Source organism: Hylaeus anthracinus, unplaced genomic scaffold, assembly GCF_026225885.1.
Source record: "Hylaeus anthracinus isolate JK02 unplaced genomic scaffold, UHH_iyHylAnth1.0_haploid 11997, whole genome shotgun sequence".
NCBI classification, from domain to species: Eukaryota; Metazoa; Arthropoda; class Insecta; order Hymenoptera; family Colletidae; genus Hylaeus; species Hylaeus anthracinus.
Genome location: NW_026534344.1, coordinates 12,568,400 through 12,588,634, shown reverse-complemented (window position 1 = coordinate 12,588,634; position 20,235 = coordinate 12,568,400). Strand labels below are relative to the sequence as shown.

Below are 20,235 nucleotides of genomic sequence, written 5' to 3'. Positions count from 1 at the left end.
AGATAAAAACAGACAAAAATGGACGCGTATGATCCCCCCGAGGAAAGGTTCTTGGTCCAGAAGCTTCCCGAACGATTATAACGATTTTCACGGTAAACATTTGCCCATAGCTCACGCTTGCTGCTGCGGTTCAAGTTAAATTACCTTCAAAATTGCATCTCCCTAGTGGCGTTGCGTTATAATGGTAACCCGGCCACCGACTCGGATCGCTCGCATAAATTTCAGCCTGGCGAGCTTTGCTAGAACTCGCGGCGCGTTGCACGTGCGCCCATAATTGAGCGAGGATAACGATAAACAGCAAGTTTTATGCAGATGCGTCGATGATGATGACGGTGACGATGATATTTTGCGCGAAGGCCCCTCGATCGTGCGATTTTCCTGTTTCCCGTTTTTCAGCTGGATTGATATACTGTCTCTTCGACCCCTGTTTTGGGAGGGCTCTAATCCACGTATATTAGGCGAATATTCGAATATGGAGGGTGATTTTTGGGACGAGAAATACGCCGAGCATCAACTTCGTACTTTAATTTATCTACTCACAAGGCTCGTCTACTCGTCAAAGTTCAATATACGTTCGCCTCTCTGTATTTATCTGCGAAAGGTAATTATCGTTCCAACTGTGAACTGAAAGCAAACGGAAGCTTCAAATGAGAAGTGAGAGAAATACAAAACGGGGGTTATGTTGGCCAATTTACGTTTCCCTCAAAAGTAAATACAAAAAATATTTTTCCCTTGGAAATAAATTCCAATTAAATTCGAATTAAAGATTAAAAATGTAGTTAAAATCTTACTTTTATTTACTATTTATTATACAACGCGTTGACTGCCAAACCCAGATTTATTGTCTTCAGCAACTCACCTTCGGAATTAACCCCCTCGATTTATCAACAAAAATTCCTATCGCGTTAAGTAAAATATTCCCGACTTCGTCGCCAACATTAAGCTAAATAAAAGAAACAACCACGACCCCATCGCGAAGTTCACAATGTGAACACATGTCTCTTCAGCTTTCTTATTCCGCTGCCAAGGGATCGAGCGAATACGATCGACGAAATTTCCCTTTACGACCATCTTTTGCGCCATCTAATCCTTCTCGTAAAAGCGTGTTTCCAGGATGCAGGAGAAATCTCGGGTGTGCGCCGCGAAAAAGTTGGAGGGAAGCTGCTGAATGAAAGAAACGATACGTTCGGGTGGGAAATTGAGGCAGAAATTCAACGCGAGAATTCCGTGGTAAAACACGCCGAATAAATAACATTGTGTTGGCTTTCTTATACGTTTCTTTGTCCTGGATTGATTCACGGTGTTAAATCGCGCTGCTTAATCCTCGCGATATTCGTATTCGTCGCTATTTTGTTTCGCCTCTGCGAATTACGTTCAAGCCGGTAATTAGCTTACCCTGAGGGGAGGAAAATCACGGAGATAAGGGGGATGAAAGGACAATTTAATTTCGTATTTGGCGTAATTATCGGAGAAGCGGAAAAAGAAATACAATATAAAATGAAATCAACTGTAATTAATTTATTATTCAGAGAAAGTCTTAAAATGTGAACCACTTTGTAACTAAATGAAGGTTAATATGTAGTCACACAAACTATACATTTCACACATTAATTGCAACCAATTTAATTTCACATATGAAGTCCTCACAAACTCTGATCAAATTCTTATATGGAATTCTCAAAATCTAAAAGCTTTCATGTCGATCCTGTTGGTAGTTCAATTCTTCGAGTTATTTCTGTGAGAAGTAACGTATCGGTGTTAAAATTGGTCGGTCGAGAACACGATAAGAAATTTTCTAGAACGTAATGTATTGTGCTGTACGTTTCGTACGGTTCGCTGAATTATTCTGACGTTACTTTTCTGTTTTCCAGAGCTTGCCACAAACCCCAGCTGGCGGTGTCGGTGGAAAAGGAAGCGGAAGTGCCGGCGCCGGTTCTAGTATGGTCAATGGTTCCGGTACCGATCATCAGGATATTCGTGACGGGGCTGCTTTAAACACAGAGCACGTGAGTAATTTCATTCCTCGCATTTTTTTCCATCAGTCATATTGCACGAGGGAACGCGATCCATTACTGCCATTGATTTTCTGCGCTAAACGGTAATCGATTTTCTGGATTTTCCAAATTTTAATATTTCCTTTACTTTCAGAGTAATGTAGATAAGAATATTCTGGAAGATGTAAAGAATATTATTTATTTTTCTATGACCACTATTTTTAATTAAATAATTATCTTCATCGTACTTGCAGAGCAACAAATCATTGCCAGTTTAAAATTAAATGTACCCTATATTTAATTGTGTTTTAAAGACGAAGATGAAACGTTAAATTAGTGATTAGTTCCAAATTTTTATTTTTCACACATACAAACCTTCGACCGGTCAATTTTGATCGCTTGAAACGATTTGCTCGAGCCAAGCAACACGCTCTCGTTAGAAAACGGTCTCGTAGAAATTTCGTCGCGTCCCCAACTATAGAGCGACCATAGTAACGGAAAAACCGGCGAGTTCCTCGGCCGAGCGAACAAGAACAAATCGCTCGTTTCTTCGACAATGATTGCCGTTAGTGTTCTTCGAAACTTCCTTAAAAGTACCTCCACGAGAAAAGTTTCGCAGTGAAAGCAACAAAGTGAGTCATTCGCCGTGCCGCGGCGCATTGTTTGCTTTCTTTTGCCTTATTTCACGGCTATCCTTATACAACCGGATAGTGGGATCCCGGGGAGAAATAAACGAGGAAAGAAACTGCTTCGAACATATTCGAACAATTCGGGAAAATCTTCGCAATTCCCTACTGACAGACGACAATCGATAAATACTGGTTTAAATCACCTGTCGAAATTAGTGGAAACAATCAGACGTGTAATAGATTCACTATTAATTATGCGATAACTTCTGTGCTTAATTTTAGGGTTTAGGTTTATTGAGCCTAATAAACTTGTGGTACCTATCGAAGAAACATAACGCAATTTTGTAAAAATTATTTGACATATACAGTATATGGTGGAATCATTAGGGCCCATTTATTGTTAGGATCATTTGTGACCCAGGCACTTAAACAATATTTTATACTTACTTCCAAACAAAAGGTTCCCTAAAAGAAGCTTCAGTATTTGTTTCTTAATAACAAAATGCGCCATCAACTTTCACGTTGAATAATAATAATAATCCTGTTAATTCTCGTTTATAATAAAAATGTCGATTATATTCCATACCAATCATGTTTGATTAAGAAACAAATTCCAAAAGCTACATTTGGAAAACTCTATTCTTACCATTTACGAAAGAGCACTGCCCATTAATAACACGAACAGTCCATATAACGAGTACTGAATCTTATAAATCACGTGATTCATAAAGAATCTCAGGTACAGCCCCAAATCCAGGCCAACAGTCCCCGCCAGTACACGAAATCGCGGACTTATTAGCGTAGCCCCGATATCGCGTTTCCATCGCGGCGGTAAAACATTCCGTGGCCGATCGATTCGATCAACAGGATTAAAAAAGCCTGGAAGACAGTTCAATCGGAAATCGGCTGGACATAGCCCGGGAATCCCGGAATTAAGCGATTACTTCCGAAGTTAACCATTGTTCTAGCCAGTCCATCAATCGAACCTTCCCTATTCCAGCCTCTCCCTCGTTTCCAGCTCTCGCCGCGATCCTCCATTCCGATTTTTGCGCGTTGATCCATTCGCACGGAATTAAAACCTTTATCTACGTTTCTCCGCCCTGCTTCGTCGAGCTGCGAGCAGCGAAAACGGACGAGAATGAGAACCGTGGATGAGAGGAGGCGGGCGGGGAGGCAGAAAACGGTGGACTTTCCATCGATGAAGCTTTATATAGCTCTTCAGCTATGCTCGTCGAATACCTGCGATCGTTTGTTTCGGAACGCTCTCGGTCTTCCGTTCCGTCTGATAAGCGACGTCAATTTTTACGTCACTTTTTTATGACTTCGCTTGCCCTCTTTCATGGTTTCATCGTTCCTCCGAGTAGGTTTCGTCGTGACCCTTGGATTGGCTCTCGCGAATTCCTTCTTTCAGGTGACGATTTATAGAATCTTCTACGTGTTGATATAGGTTGGATTGTGTAGTTAGTGTTAGAATTGTATTACAGAGGAACTAGCAAAGGAGAGTGTATTAAAGTTGAGCTCGTTTCATGTGATTAGGTTTGGGTGGTGGTTGCACAAAAATATTTGGCACGTATTTTTTTTCCTTGTAGTAATTGTTCGTGTTGACGCAGTGAAAATAATCCTGAAAGATGTCTCAATTATTATGAGTCTATTTAATTTTACAGTGATCTACAAAAATCTGCATAACATTTATGCTATTCCTCATCGAGTGTCGATGCTACCATGTACAGATTTTATGTATTTATGGTAATATGAAAATCACATGTAAATCATATTGCAGGATATGTTTCATAAAATACCCTAATACCACTAATATTTCACTAATATTTCATTTTCCATAAGTCTGTGGATTCTGAATGGATTTACCATATGTTTTGCATATTTGTTTGCCTCATTAGTGCACAGAATCCACCAAAGCCCAGCTGCGTGAATAGAAAATTGAATTCCCAATAATAAAAATTATTTTACCTATCACGATCATGAAGATACCTTAAAAACTTCACTAACCTTAATTTGCTAGCCTCCTTTTAAGAGTCTGTACCGACCTACTATTCCTAATTATACCCTACCTTTGATCCTCCCCTCGATTTTTCTTTTTCCGTGCCATCGTTGAATTTTTTACTCCGGTTAAATCCATCGTCTCGTCTTTCAGTCTTAAATCCCATTTTCTTAATTCAGGATTTCACTGTCACGATGTTGATACTTTTATCGTTTACAGCTTTCCGCCGTAATTCTGACATAAATCCACTCTCGTATTTCTCGTTTCTCCGAGAACCTCCTTCGTTATATAATTCCTCGCCTTCAGGCTCCTCAGTTTTCCCCCCTTCTCCTCACATTTCCCTGATAAGCCCTTTTTTGTTTCTGGGTTGGTGTAAAGTCTTTCTTACGCGCAAACAAACCTTCCCCAAAGCTTTATCTTTTCTATTCTCGCTCCCTTCGCATTTCCCTTGACGATTTTAATTCGTCCCCAGTGTCGTTTCTCTGTTTTCTTTCACTCTGCCTTACGTCTCGTTCCGTCATACTCGTCCACGCTGATATTTTCCTCTCTATTCCAATCGTGCGCCGTTTTCTCTTTTTCTGAAACGTCGGGGATCTTTCTCGCAATTTTCGATGATGTACTATCGATTTACATGAGACAGCAGAAAAAGCACGCCTTCGTCAAATCCAGCGTTGGTTATATGGATTCTATAATCGAAAACCGAGATAGGGCCAGAGGAAAATGAGAGGGGCGCAGTCGAATATTTCATCTTCGCCGAGAGGCGAGAGCTTTCAGCAAGTCATTGTACCTCCGAGGTAATATTTCGGACGACTTTTGTGAAACAAGCGCATTGATATCCGCGGAAAAATCGTTGGGGATTCCGATATCCATATTTTCCGCGAAATACGTCATTGAAATCGTTTCAGCTCCCTCTTGAAATACGTTTCATGTAATTATAGTCGTTATAGTTACATTTTTCCACTGGGATTCCAACCCTTTTCGTGCGTAGAAAGATAATGAAATCAAAGTGAAGTAAAAGAAAAAGAAGGAGAATAGGAATATTAAAATTCCCAATTGAATTAAAAATAGTTAAAGGAGGTATGTTAAGAATTGGAAATATTGTATTGAAACACCAGAATATGATGAAGTGAAACTCCCAGAGCTCATCATAATTGACAAACTTGAAGCACGAAACGAAGTATCGATTACTTCCTTGACTACTCCCAAATAATTATCTGAAGCAAGTTATTAAATATACATAGTTTGCGATAGCTTGAAGTTAGGGAATTAAATTTAACTAGTTGTCTTCGTTGAAGACAGTACTTAACTTTACATGCAAAATTATGAAACACTTCATGTAATTCTGATATTATTTAATATTTCTGAAAGTAATTGCACTCGAAAACAATTTATATTGTTTCGGAGTACGTCTAATATTACCATCAAATGTAGTTAATGGTGGCCCGAAGTTAGAAGGTAAAATTTTACTCGTTATTAACTCCAGCTTTCATAAAGTATAGAATATCTCGCTTACTGATGCGCGTACGTCAAAAAGGTATATAACAAAAGTTACTGAAAATTAAATTTGAAAAGCTTCTCGTTCTAGACAAATTTTTGATAAAATTAATAGTAACCGAGATATCGACCCTTGATATTATAAGATTCCTATCAAGAGGAGGGTTGTTAGGGCACCACATATAAAATCTGCAATATCTTGCTTACGGTTGTACATAGACTAAAAATGTACACAACAAAAATTGTTGCAAAGTTTATTAGGAAATATTCATGTTCAACCCAAATTTTCGACAGAATTAATAATAATCGAGATATCGATAATTTACTATCGTACAAAAGTGAGAATCAGCGGAGTTTTGTTAATTTGTCCTCCAAAACAAATAAAACGAAGTACATCGTGTATCAGGAAGTTCCGAAATAATTATAGCTTCGTATTAGTGTTTCCCAACTCCGAGAACGTCGAGTAGTTCGCGCAGTTTTCTAAATAATAAGACGCAGCGAACGCGATGGTTCGATAATTCCGACTACGCCGAAACTAAATCCTGTCGACTTAACCATATCTTCATAGGAGTTTCCTGCGTTTCGACTTATCTGAGTAGGGCAGTTAGCCTGTAACCATGCTGACTGTGAAGTTGCTCCGTACTTCCCCTCTGTTAAACACGCTCACTAATTCCTTAATAGGAGAAATCCTTGGAGTACTCGGGATCTACGAACTTGCGCTTCGCGAAAACGAGGAGGCGGTTAGAACGCCGTCAGCGTTAAACAGAAACATGATTGGTTTATACATATTTCATGCAACTATTTCTATTGGTTAGATTTTTAATTCAATTTTATTTATTTATCTTCGTTTAACGAAGCTACTTACACTTGCAACGTTTTTAAGGAAATTGTATCTTAAACTCTTAAATTTTCTCGTAACATGAAACTCCATTTACGTTGATTAATATCATTTTAAAATATTCAAAGAAGAAATATAATAAAATATTTATAAATTGTATCATACATATAAAAGGTCAATAAACATAAAAAACTAATATATTGAGGATGAACAAATTATTTCCTTAAGAAGAGCTTAGATACAACCCCTGCAGTAAGCAATCATTCGATTATCGAACGCAACAAATATTATCTCTTTGTCGGGAAAGGTTAATTCACCGTGGTCAGTGCTAATGAATCTTCAATTAATTAGGACAGAAAGAAAATTTCAAAGGCAACCCAGCCAACGGAATATCCACCGAGTAGTCTTCCAGGCAATTATCCTTGAACGTAGGGAGATTTTTAAGCTAGAATATTACACCCTAAAGCCCGTTCGTCGTGAAAATAGTCAGAACAGCGAGCAGCCGGAAAATTAGTCCGGTGAGAGTGGAGAGAGGCCTTGGAAAACCGGAAGTACCAAACGACGACGGCCCGTGGCATCGCTCGGCCGAGCACGTACACATCCGGCTGTTTTATTTTCGTTGTCGCGCGCCACTGGACCTACGACGAGGAAAAAACTAATTCCGTAATTGCGATCCAAATTTCTTTTGCGCGAGGGAACTTACCAACCCGCGCCCATTCTTCCTTTCCCTCCGTCTTCAAAAACATTCCTCATCTTTGGTTCTCGACGATCCTTTGTCTCCCCCTCCCTTCAGCCTCCTTTCTTTTTCGAAAAAGAAAACTCTTCTCTTGCACTTATTTGCCACCGCTTCCATTAAATCCCGCTTCTGCTTCCGTCAATCCAGGCTCCGTTTTCCGCCTTACTTATTTAGGTTCTCGTCATTTGCCTTGGATGCCAACACGACTTTCTCTCTCGCTTTTATACCCTTTTGGTGATATTTAATCTCTCGAATTATTTCTTCTTGTCATTTCCAATTTTAATTCTTCGATTAATTTGGATGGTTACCCTTTCTTGTATTCTTTTTCACTTGTGAGTAATCGTGAAACTTTCATAGGAATTTTCTTGTAAGATGTCCTATTCTGAAGGATAGTATAACCTAGCCGATCCATCAATACAAGAAAGTATTTTTCGACATATTTCCATGACACTCTATACGATATAATGAACTCGATACTTTTAAATCACTTTTTTGATAAGAAAGTCAACACATTGGATATTTCATGCAGTACTACAAAAAGCATAGAAAAATGATTTACCTCTAATCTACTACACTCTCTAATTTATTCGAGCTAAGTTCCTCCCGAAGAATGCGAAGAGATTCAGAATTTTTCAAGACTTAATAAATCTCCAGGAACATTTAAGAGTGGCAAGGCTTTCGAGGAACACTCAACTTCTCCTATTACGACACAGGGGGTTAGGAAGTTTTAATTTTTTAATTCCTCTTTAAATTGATGTTTTCTCTATTTTCTAGTTCCACGAGGTCCCCGCTTATCGCCGAATCGTTCTTTTCTCGTTTCCTCCGGTCGTGTTGCGCTCTTTGGGCACTTTCATCGAGCCACGGCTCGGATCCTTCCTTTTTTCGTCTTCATTTCATCTTTTTCGGACCACGCTCTAATTCCCTTCGGTGTTCTTTGCCTCCTTTTGCCGCGTCGCCGTTTCTCAGGATGCAGCGAAACCACGCCGCCGCTGGTCGCCCTATTTCCGTTTTGCCGATGCACCGACGGGTCCTTATTATTTAAATTTTTAGTCCGTGAAATTGCGACCGAGCGTGTCACAAAGGCAATAATCGGACGGATGTACAAGAGTACAATGCGAGAGGGATCACTGTCGTGGTCTTTGTACGTTGGCGTCGCGTTCGAGTCGACGTTCGCGAATTCTTGCACGCGTACCTTGCGCGTTGAATTAATTCTATTAGTGGGCTGAGGCAAATTTCAGAGCTGAAGATAATTGTTCACGGAGTGCACGTGACATTGATCGTACAAACTGATTTGGAGGTGCTGACGAAAGATTTACATGCGCATTTTGTTACTTGAACTGATTAATCGTTTGAGTACGACTTCGAGGCGATGTCTGACCAATACTCCCTGCATCTACTTGCGTTTGTATTTCCAAACTTTGATCGAGGTACAGTATTTTCTCTTCTAACTAGTTTAAACTATTTGAAACTAAAATTCATAAAACACATATGTATACATCTATTATCGTTGACAATCGTATCGAAAGATACGTCTGATCAATTCTCCCTACTTCTACTTGAGTCAAGCTTCGTGAACATTACCTGCGGTTCATTTTCTTCTCCAAACAAATTCTCAATTGAAAAATCCTCATAAGTGAACAATATTAACAGAACCTAACAGAAACCTATTTAGAAACCTGAATTTAATTATACCGCCTCATAAATCTCCCCCGCGACGATTAAAGTGCCACCATTATCATTCGAAGTTACTCCAGAATATTAAAAGTGATCGTAACTTCTTTTTCCCCGACGAAGCACGCCACTGTTTTTTTTCCTTCGTATCCCTAGCCCCCATTGTCTTTTTCTTTGTTTGCTCTTTGTCTGTCCTTGCCAAAAGCAGGAAATGAAAAACGCAACGATTAAACGAGGCCAGGCAGTCGAATTAAAGTTTCATTAACCATCCCTCTTTTAGGCTGTGGACTCTTGTCCTCGGCTTGAGCGTCTTGGTGTGGTAGTCTCCCTTTTTTATGGGTCACGTCAGACGGTTAATACCGGAGAGCTTGAAGATGAGTTATTCTACGTCGGATCATGCAACTTTTCCGGCTCGAGAATTGCTATGGAATGTTTCTATTACTTTTTTTCGACGGTGGCGCGACGAACAACGTGAAAAACAGTTAATAAAACTGTTCTTGCCGGTGACGTAGACTGCATTTAGACATGAATGCCATGTTTGACTTTGTTCGGGGTTTTATGTAGTTGTACGAGGAACTCTAAACTAGAGTTGGACATATTGCGCTGTCTGAAAGTTTAGGGACACTTTTATGAAGAAGTAAATACAATAAATATTGCAACAAAATTGCATGCATTAACGCGATTTAGTTTTGTATTTTCATCAAAGTTTAAGTATTTCATTTAAATTCATTTTCTGTGACTTTCAGAATCAATTTTTGTAGTTGTTGAATGAAAAGCACTGTTATTAGTGATATTTCATACTGTATAAACCTAAGGTTGTTAAAGAGGTAATTCATATCTTGTTTGTCGAGAAAAAATTCCTTTGAAAAAGCACTGGAAAGGATTGCCACTGTAACTAATATTGCATTAAACGAGAACGTTACCCTATGATAAATCGAAATGTTTTTAGCGTCCTCAGCCCCTCTTTAAATATGTTTAATGACATTAAGGGGGACGAGAAGGAGAGGATCGAGAGGGTGGTAGTTGCAGGATGTAACGACGAAATAGAGCTGAACGTTTTATTAAGCCAGATACATAAAAACCGCGACGGAAGGGACGAAGGCGTGGAAAAAGCATGGGGGTGGTGCGCACCGAACGAAAACAATGGAAAAGAAGAGAAAACTCGACGCTGTATAACAATGGATCCCGCCAGCGTGGCTCTGAATTCGCCATCCTTTCGGCCACCTTCCGCACCCCTCGGCCGCCCTCCATTTTTCCTAACGCATTGCTCGGCTCTTTTTTCTCTTCCTTCAGACGGTATAATGTGGAAAGCGTCGGAAAATGCTCGCCGCTTCCGTGACCGCACCCCCCTCGCGAGCTCAAAGGCGATCGCTGGGACGCTTTATTAAAGCCAAAGCTAGGTGTTAAGCAGCCGACTTAGCCGCGTTATTGTCGTGGCTGCGTCGAAGGAAGGGCTCGCGCGAGACGCGTGCTTTATACTCGGAACAATTGTCCTCGACGTGTCGACTGCCACGCGAGTTTACAACAATCACCGATACTCGCGCGATTCCAGACAATGCCGACAGGAAACCTGTAAAATAACAAGCACGCCGAGGCATGATCTGACGTCTCTATTCTTTGTACTATAATGTGAACGTCTGTCGAGGAACAGGCATGGCAGGCAACGTTTTGAGGAAAAATTGCACTATGAAAAGGGTCCGTCGATTATAAATCTCCAGAAGTGAAGTGTTCAACCATTTCGACGCCCGCGAGGAATATATTTATTAAATAGATGCTCTTTTCTTTTATATTCTCGTCTTCCCAAAGCTATAACCATTCATATCACGGGTCGTCCAGTTAGCCTGATCGCGAAGTAACGAAGCTTGCCCCGAAACTGATAAAAAATAAAACACTACCCCCCTAAACCTAAAATCGACTTATTTAAGAAGTTACTCAGGCATTGCTATCACAAATGTTATGTTCCTTCCAGTAATATCCCTGTAATCAGACCAGAGGCGTTCATAATTCGATTGAGCCGTCGCAGGAAAGTACAGGGCCAAAGTATAGTCCCTTCGAAGGGCCCGGTTGGCCAGCAAATTTTCCCCGAGTTATGCTTTCACTCGGCAGCTCGTAAACTGCAATCTCTGGCCTCGCATCGTTACGTATTTCCTCCCCTTCCTTCCCTTGTTGGAAATTTGTTATCGTGATCACTTCGACCCCTCGTTCCATCCAATTTCCTCAGAATGGAGCTACGGTTCGCCTCTTTGAAACGAAACGGACGTCCGTCGCGAGCCGTTCCTGAGGGTCGTGCGATCGCTCGAATTGCGACAAGCAACACGGAAATCGCGAGCGCACGGCGAGCACCGCGCGACAAAGGAGAACGTATACTGCACACGAGCACGATCGTCCCGTTGGATCTTGCACGAGATTGCTACTTACCCTCCTCCTCGAAGCGAGGCCAACCCTTTCCGCGCCTGTTCAATGGGGGAGACGCGTATAAATCGTCACCGGGCCTTTTTACGCTCTATCGCGCTGGAATGCAGCGATATCTCGGAGAGGATTGATCCGAGCTATAAAAATAAATATATGGTTACAAATTGGGGGAGGGATGTATATATTGGGCTCACTTTGAATGTCTTCTTGAAGTGGAGTGTTTTTAGTAGGCAGGGGATAGTTTTATTTCTACTGTTTTGTATTTATTGGATTCTAATATATTTTTAATTCTAATGTGATTAGTTGAAGGTGCTTTTAATTTTACAAGACAGGTCTTTCTCTCTTATTGATATGTCACATAGAACAAATAATAAATGAAGATTTTATATGATTGGATCGAATTTGACTTGTATTGATTTTGTATCGAGCATGAATTTTTCTTGAATATTTGTTTCAAAAATATTTTCGTTATAATAGAACAATGTAAATAAGATTGCAAAACTTCTAAGGATTTAAAGGAGAAATTAGTCCATCATTGGTGAAACTATACGTCAGTCTGTCATGGATCTTTGTATGCGTGAGGCTTCACACGTGCGATGGCAATCTCTCGAAGCTTCTGCAAACTCAGCTCGGGCACGTTTGTGGGCTGAGCTTTTTCATAAACCCTCCCGTAAATTGCGCGCGCGTTTGATTGATATCAGAGAAAGAGGGAAGGTTTCTCTTTATTTCGGTTGAATTTAATTCCACTGGGTGGAAGTGTTCATGATGAGGGTTGGGAAATGGAATATTATTCATCCCTCGTGACCCTTAGTTTTGGGCTAATTTTCTTTTTTCCTTTGTAATGAATTGACCATTGTTGGATTATTTGCCCTCTGAACTCTTTAAACCTACTATACATTGTCATGCAATTACCTTGAAATTATTTTTCAAAAGAATATAATTCATTTTATAGAATAAAAAAGGTTTAAATATACGTCTTCGAAGTTTTCAAACATTTTTAGAATTCGTGTACATCATCGCGTACATACGAGGACTTTAATATTATTTTTTAATTTTAAAGAATTAATTTCTTAGGTAAATGTTTGAATACGTGTCCCCGATATATTTCAATCTCCTCGGGCTTCCTGGACATTGTCACGTACGTGGACTTTAAGACTTTTAAATTCAAAATTATTAAATTCTTGAGATAATGAAAGTCCGAATGTGTGTCTTTAAAGTTTTCTCATCAGCTCCTACCTGGTTACGTACAAGAACTCTAAGATTGTTTTTTAATATAAATTGTACTTTAGAAAATTGGTAATACCATACCACCATCCATGTTCACTGTTGGCAGTGCGAGTGGAAGTAATTGATAATAGTCAGACACGTTCCTTGTGCCGTACTCGAGCGCCGCAAGTAGAAGTAACCAGCATTGGTCAGACACGTCGTTGAAATTCTGTTCAGTGATACACGTGCTCAGAGGCCAACTACGATAAGTCGAAATTCTTTCAATAAGGGACAATTGAAATAAATTATCTAACTAATATTCCATTTCTCCATTTAGGCTATTAAATTTCCAATATTCTAACATGCCATGTTTTGCTTCTAAAGCATAAATATTTGTCCATATTTTTTACATACGTCGACCAAAATTCGAACTTTTCGCCTCAACAGAATCCATCTTTCAACCATTATTCCCAATTCATCGATCAAAACCCCGCCTTCCATCGATCCCCTGCCATTCATATGCTTGTCTCGTTTATTTCATTTCTACGTTTCCTTTCTCGATTCCCACACCGCTCGGACGCGAAACGTCCAATCTTTTAACGCTCCCGTTCACTTTGAGTCGACGTTTTATTTAAAATCGAGGACAGTTCAACCACTGTCCTGTCGCACTTTCCTCGATTCCCGACCAATTAATTTCGCTCAGCGGCGTTGCCTCGCTTTGTTCGGCAGCTTCTCACGTTCACCCTCCGTATACATCTTTCCAACGGCGAAAGGTTTCTGAAATAAAAAGCTCACGGGGGAGGCTCTCTAATGGATTCCATCAGCCTGGATAAATTTCGTTCGATCCTCATCGCTCTTGAAGATTCTTCATTATTTTGCAATCACTTATTACAAGCGCGTCTCCACGGTGCTCCGAAGGATGCACCGCCCCTGCAATTTATCCACCCCCCCCCCCCTATCGATCCTTCTCGGCTAATACGCTTCCAGACGGAACAACGCGCGAGCTTGTGTCAAATTCTGTCGACTTGCGACCTTTGTACGTCCATTACCTCCTTGTTTAATCATCACAGAAGACTTTCTGCGAAGCACTCAACCTCTAAATTAATTCTTCTTCTTGGCCACAAAATTAAGGCAGAGGTTTGATAAAGTACAAAACATATGATTTATTATTAAGATTCAGAATTAAGTATGAAAATATCCTCCATACATTTCGTAGTACTGTGTTGCAACTGATTAAAAAATGAGGCGAATGATACACTAGAAGCGATGAGAATTAAATGTTGCTGCACTCGATGCTCTTCGATTTGTAATTCGTTTTGTCGATTAATAATTGAACCGAGTAAAGTAATTGTTGAATTCTTTATGGGCTAAACCATCGGGCCACCTACCACAGGAAAATTGCAACTTGTTACCGAAAGAGGGAGCACAAATGCTTATTAGGGAGTTTCGCATTAAAGTATAATTAGAAATGCAATGAAATTGCTCGAGTCGCGGTTAAAAGAAGAGAAAACGACGAGGAGAAATTGTACAAGGGGATGGGGGATAATAAGAAGTCTAGGCGATTTCCAGCACGAAACTTTCCAGTCGTTTGCTTTATTGCCTCCTTAAAACGGAAATCGTCGCCGCTCGGTTATAGCTGTCTACTAATTAAGACGACTTCCTCGTCATTGTTCCTCGGCCGTTTTCATTTTATACGACGAGTGACACTGTTAGTATGGAGAATTCAATAGCGATTCAAGTGGCTGCGATATTCATGCAGTTCGACACTCTCGTTTCGAAGGCAAGTTCGTGGAACTGAATTCGACGCTTATATTCAGATGTGGACATTTGTAAAAGTGTTTTTAATGAGCCTTAAAGAGAGTTATATTCTACACGAAAAAAATTGAAGAAATTTTCCCTGTACCTTCTGTGATAGGATTCTCTTTTCTTCTATCTTTCTTTTATTGTAGTCATTTTCATTTATTTTCTATTCACCATCAGACTTCTTACTGTCTTTTTTAATAAATTCTGCTGAATATTGAATATATGTTTCCATCTTCTGCTTTAATTGTTAACATACCAATTAAATTCTTCCAATTTATTTTACATTAAGATCTATTAACATCCAGCTCCACAAGCCTCGCGGAAGCTAACTAACGACCACGTTTCTTCGTGACACCAGTGAGTGCATAATCCAGCGTTGTAGTACACGTGAACTTGCATGCTTTTTCGTGCACCTAGACAAATGTAACCCCTCAAGCTCCCAACTTGAGAGGAGGGGTGGCGGAAGCTTCTAGCAGTTCGCCAAGGGGATCGATGCTGGAAAGAAAAACCGACAACCGTAGGAAACTCGGACAGCCCGGTGACGTTGGAATGTTTTATAACGGGTGGACCACGCGCGTTTTCTTCGTGTTTTCTTTCGTCGGCCATACGCCTCCTCTTTTCCCGTCTCCTCCCCACCTCTTCCCCACCGAAAACAGAAACGACGCTGGCTCGAGACCCGCTGAATAGCACGCAATTGTTACGGCGGCGACAAAAGTTTAGTTAAAACGCGGAGACCCGGTTTCGCGGATTTGTTTTCCGTCTTTCTTCGCCCACCGTGGCTCGCAATTAAACGCGCGCCATAATTGTTCGGAAAAACGGATTTCGAAAAGGGAGCACCGCTAAGTGGAGTGTGCTCCGACTACGCGGCAAAGGTTGGCCGCATGAAACGATCGCAGGAAGAACTCAGAGTACGTCGGTTATTCCTTAAAGTAAAGAGCGTTGATAGGAAGGGAAGGGTTAAATGGAAGACGAAGTTATGCCAGGAGATGACAGATGAATTTTTAGGAAATTATACAGGTAGTTACAGGAGAAAGTTCTAGGACATGCAAGTATACTCCTTTTTTTCAATCAGTTTCTTGATTTTTTTTGCAACCAATGTAGTGGATATAAACTTTTGAAATTTAGCATGTTTATCTGTACGTATATATAGAAGATTCCCTTAAATTTTCAATTGTCTTGCTCAATTTGTTTACAAATTGCGTACAATATTCTACGAGTCCGACACTGATGAATGAATAACAAGGTAAATTAGGTAAATAATAAAAGAAAATTGATAAATAGGGACACTTTACACATACTACTAAGTATGTAAATTTAGTGGCTTGACAAAAATAGAAACTAACTAAAATAAACCATTCGGTAGAAATATTTGAAAGACCTCGAACAACAAAAATATTAATCCAGAAAAACAATGTATCTTCTTAAAACCTGTACTAATGCCATTATAAAAATGATAAAAACTTAAATCTGAAAGAGTCCAACGTCAGCTGTGCAGAGAAAGTTTGCAAGATTCCCTTACAGCGCCCAAATCGTTTCGAATTGGGGTGAAACGGTCTAAACTCCGGGACATAAATTTCGGAACGAAAGCTGCAAGTTTTTCGTCAAACTCGTGCCCCGTAGGGTGAACGTGTCCTCCTCCCCCCTTCCAATGACAAGTTTACGAGGCAGGAATTCTGCTTCGTCAATACTGTATTAGCCCGCGATAAGTTTAAGCCATTTGAGTCCTCGGTGAATTATTCGGGCTTACCGGTCGGGGCAACTTTAACGGCTCGCAGATTTAACAGGGGCCCAGGTACAAACTTTGCTACGGGGCCAACTGAAAAGCTCGAGGTATTCGGCCGTGGAACTGAAACAAATTTCTAATTTCGTACGCGTACAGACTTGAAAGAGTTCTCCGTCGTTGCAAGGATTAGTGGAACGGTGGACAACGACAAGGGAGGAGGAGCAAGTTTATTTATCGTTTTGGATATATTTCGTCGATCCTTCTATTCTATTGTTGGAACCTCGAGAAACCTTCTTGGAACACGTTTGGACATTTTCAGGGGATGTTCAACCTTGTTTTTTGGAGACAGTAATTAAAACGGAAGACGTATTTATTTTTGTTGACCAGCTAATGGAATTGGTATAATTAGTATGCCTGCTTGTAGTGACTGACAGGTCATCTGTTTTCAAACTTGTTCTATAATTCTGTGTTTATATAAGCTGTTTTATTATTCTGCACTTATTTTTATTTCTGCCAAGTATACTCTTCAATACTCAAATTAAAATATTCATGAAATGTTAAATTTAAAACGAAGTATTTTTATCTTGGTAAATGAAGTACAGAATAAAATATTTCGACTATGAATTCCACTAACTAAAATATACGTAAATTCGTATAGAATATATCCACTACTTCCAGTCCCCCTCAAATAAAATACAATTTTAAATACTTACTGCACCGAGCAAGATATTTCATTTTAATATTAACGCTTGGAAATAAAATAGACCATTTGATACTTAAAATAATAGTTCATCCAACTTTCAGTCAACCACCTGCAGACTTTCAAAATCCCAAAATGTTCCCCCTGCCCTGATACGACACGTAAGCGTTTCTCCGTGCAGCACTCAACGAAAATCTACCCCTAAACTCTCTTCATCGTTCTCAATCAATTAACCAATTTCATGTTTGATTCCAGGCCCTGGTTTATCGGGACGGGAACCTCGTCTCCGGGTCTCTGGAGGCCCTGGTGCAGCACATGGTGCCCACCGAGGAGTATTATCCCGATCGGGCGTACCTCTTCGCCTTTTTGCTGAGCGCCAGGCTCTTCATCAAGCCGCACGAGCTCCTGGGCGAGGTCTGCGCCCTCTGCGAGCATCAGCAAAACCTGAATGGAGAGGGTGGCAAGGTGAGCCACGAATCCCGCGTCCCACAAAAGCCCGCCGAGAGCCTTCCGGGCGTGCACTTTACGGCCACCGCGTGCATTATCGTTTCATCGTCTCGCAGACTCGACCCCCTTTTGCATTCACCCCCTCCGGAGAATCATCCCCGGCACGCTTCGCTCTCGTTCCGCGTTGTAATAACGAGCACGCGTATCCAGGCCAGAAAAGTCTTGCTCGCAAATGAACTTTTCCACCAACCCCCTCTGCTGGCCTCCCTTCACCCCTATTCTATTTTTTTTTATTTCAATTTGACCCTGCTTTGCGCTATATTTTTGGGAACGCTATTCTCTTATTTTTTGTTTCATTTTGCTACGTCATTTCCCGCAAGTTCTTCGGACTTGCACGAATTTAATTTTGTCTATTTTGAGTTTGAAGCTCGGAGAATTTTTAGAGTTCCCGTCTTTCGGATGGTTCTTTATCGAGAAAATTCGATAATGAAACGTCTGCTGTTCCGTATAAGATCCCAACGTGTCCGTGGGGGATTAATAATGAAGTCTCAAAGACCCACTTGAATCTTCCAATGAACGGTTCACTTCAGCTTTCCTTCAGACGGAGTAGCTTCTTTGTCTTCGCCGGTGGTGATCTCGCAAAACGCGACTACTCCCATCGGGTCTACCTTTGTCTTCTCTGTCTTCGTTTTTAATCCTCTATTGCACGATCTGGACACTCGGGAACCGAATGAAAGCACTTCCAGTGAATCATGTTTTCTTGTCGCGGCATTTAATAATCTAGACTCCGCCATTTATATCTTAATTTATAAAATAAAATTCACGCAATAGAGGGTTCGTTAATTCAATCAATTAGCCACACCATCATTCTTCGATTTCTTTCTCCAATCCTGATGCTCTTTTATATTCTCATCCATACATATTCAGTAATTACTACATTATAAAATATCTTAATTCATTTCACCCTTCGCTCTTCTTTTCCCTTACATTTGCATTCATGTATTCTACAATTATCGTACTGTTCTTTTGATACCCACGTTATTATTCTAAACAATGATTATACACCGAGGATGGCTCAATTCAACCCAGAGAGACAATTGAAAACGGTTTGGCGTGTTTCAGGAGCGTCTACAGCGTTTCGTTCCGCGACTGGTGCAACTGCTGGCCGAATGGACGGAAACATTCCCGTACGATTTCCGGGACGAGAGGGTGATGGGTCACGTCAGGTCCATCACGCAGAAGATCGCTGCGGTCGACGCTGCGGCCCGGCAGGAAGTTTCAGCGTTGCTGCAAAACTTGCTGCTACGACTGACGGCCCTGGAAAGGTACGAGGAGGGTCTGGCCAGGCTCGCGACCGAGGCAGCTACCGACCAACTTACACAGGTACGTAAGTTTACTACAAAAGCGCATTACGATCGTCGAAACTCGCTACCGGGTCCACGGTTAAATCGTCGGTTCATTTGTTCCGTTTCGAGACATTGAAAGTAGGTAACTTTTTGAACAACTTTCTGAATTTGTTTGGAGATGTCGTTGACGTATAGAGATCGTTTATTATTTAAGGATTTCGACCTCTTTTGATCGATTTTATGTGAAGATGGTCGGATTACTGAATTATTTTTAAGGAACTATCCAAAATTAAGGTTGAGTGCAAATTTAGTTAGGATAGTTTTCAATATTTAATTTAGATTCATAATGGTGACCTGTAAGGTACTTTATATTAATAATTGGAATATGTACATAGTTGGACAACATTCCTTTATGAATCCAAGCTAATATTCTAAGCTAATATCCAAGCTACTATTAAATCTCAAAATAAATCATTTTTCCGAATTTGCATTTAGCTACTAAGAATAGGTAATGATTCCCTATTTTTCTCAAAACCTTTTCTGAATTCCAATCTGTTTATTATGTCCCAAACCTAATACACCTCTTTTAATTAAAAATTGATATGAGTGCATAAAGCGCATTTTCATTTCGACTTCCATTCGCTCCGTCGGATCTCCTGATTGTTTATCTCGTGTTACCAGTATTAATTCGTTCGCGTACACGCGCCAATGCCTCGATCGTATTTATCGGGGTTCAGTGGCGATTATTCGGTTTACTGTAACTGCGTGAAGCCTTCGAGAACTTCCGGTATAATGAACCGATAATATTCTGTCTACGATACTCGGTGCCCGCCCGTTTCCCTCGTTTCGTGCGCCAATTCCATCCTCTCCCAGCATCAGGCCCTTGTTTCGGTTTAAATGGTCCTCAATGACGCGTGTATCGATTCCATGCGCACTTTCTGCTATTTGCATATGAGCCACTGTTTGCATAAGATGCTCTTAGTTATCCAAACCGCAATAGAGTCAACACCACGAGCACGAGACTTATGCAAATTTTTCATTCTATGATATTGGAAAGGGTTTCCAAAAGGGATGGAAAATTCTATCTGTTTTTTTTTTTTTTAACAAAGGATGCCTATCAGTGTAATGGACACTTAAACGACATGTTATAATACAATTTTCATTAAAGTCATGTAATAATTCTTCAGTAATAATTCTTTTCATCCTCTCGACCAATCGATCCCTTAAGATAAGAAAT

General features: G+C 40.4%; 1 protein-coding gene and 1 long non-coding RNA gene across 2 annotated transcripts in view; one reads left to right on the top strand and one right to left on the bottom strand.

Moving 5' to 3' along the window:
- Nucleotides 1-20,235, top strand: part of LOC128889199 (uncharacterized) — a 423,312-nt gene that overhangs the window by 368,776 nt on the left and 34,301 nt on the right. The window contains exons 4-6 of the mRNA XM_054146613.1: nucleotides 1,872-2,006; nucleotides 17,461-17,670; nucleotides 18,775-19,035. Of these exons, the coding sequence (XP_054002588.1) occupies nucleotides 1,872-2,006; nucleotides 17,461-17,670; nucleotides 18,775-19,035 (606 nt within the window). The remainder of the gene's footprint in view (nucleotides 1-1,871; nucleotides 2,007-17,460; nucleotides 17,671-18,774; nucleotides 19,036-20,235) is intronic.
- LOC128889247 (uncharacterized) lies at nucleotides 6,940-10,036 on the bottom strand. The gene is made up of 3 exons (XR_008460392.1): nucleotides 9,272-10,036; nucleotides 7,658-9,158; nucleotides 6,940-7,592 (listed from the first exon to the last, which is right to left on the bottom strand). It is a non-coding gene; the product is annotated as an uncharacterized LOC128889247 (long non-coding RNA).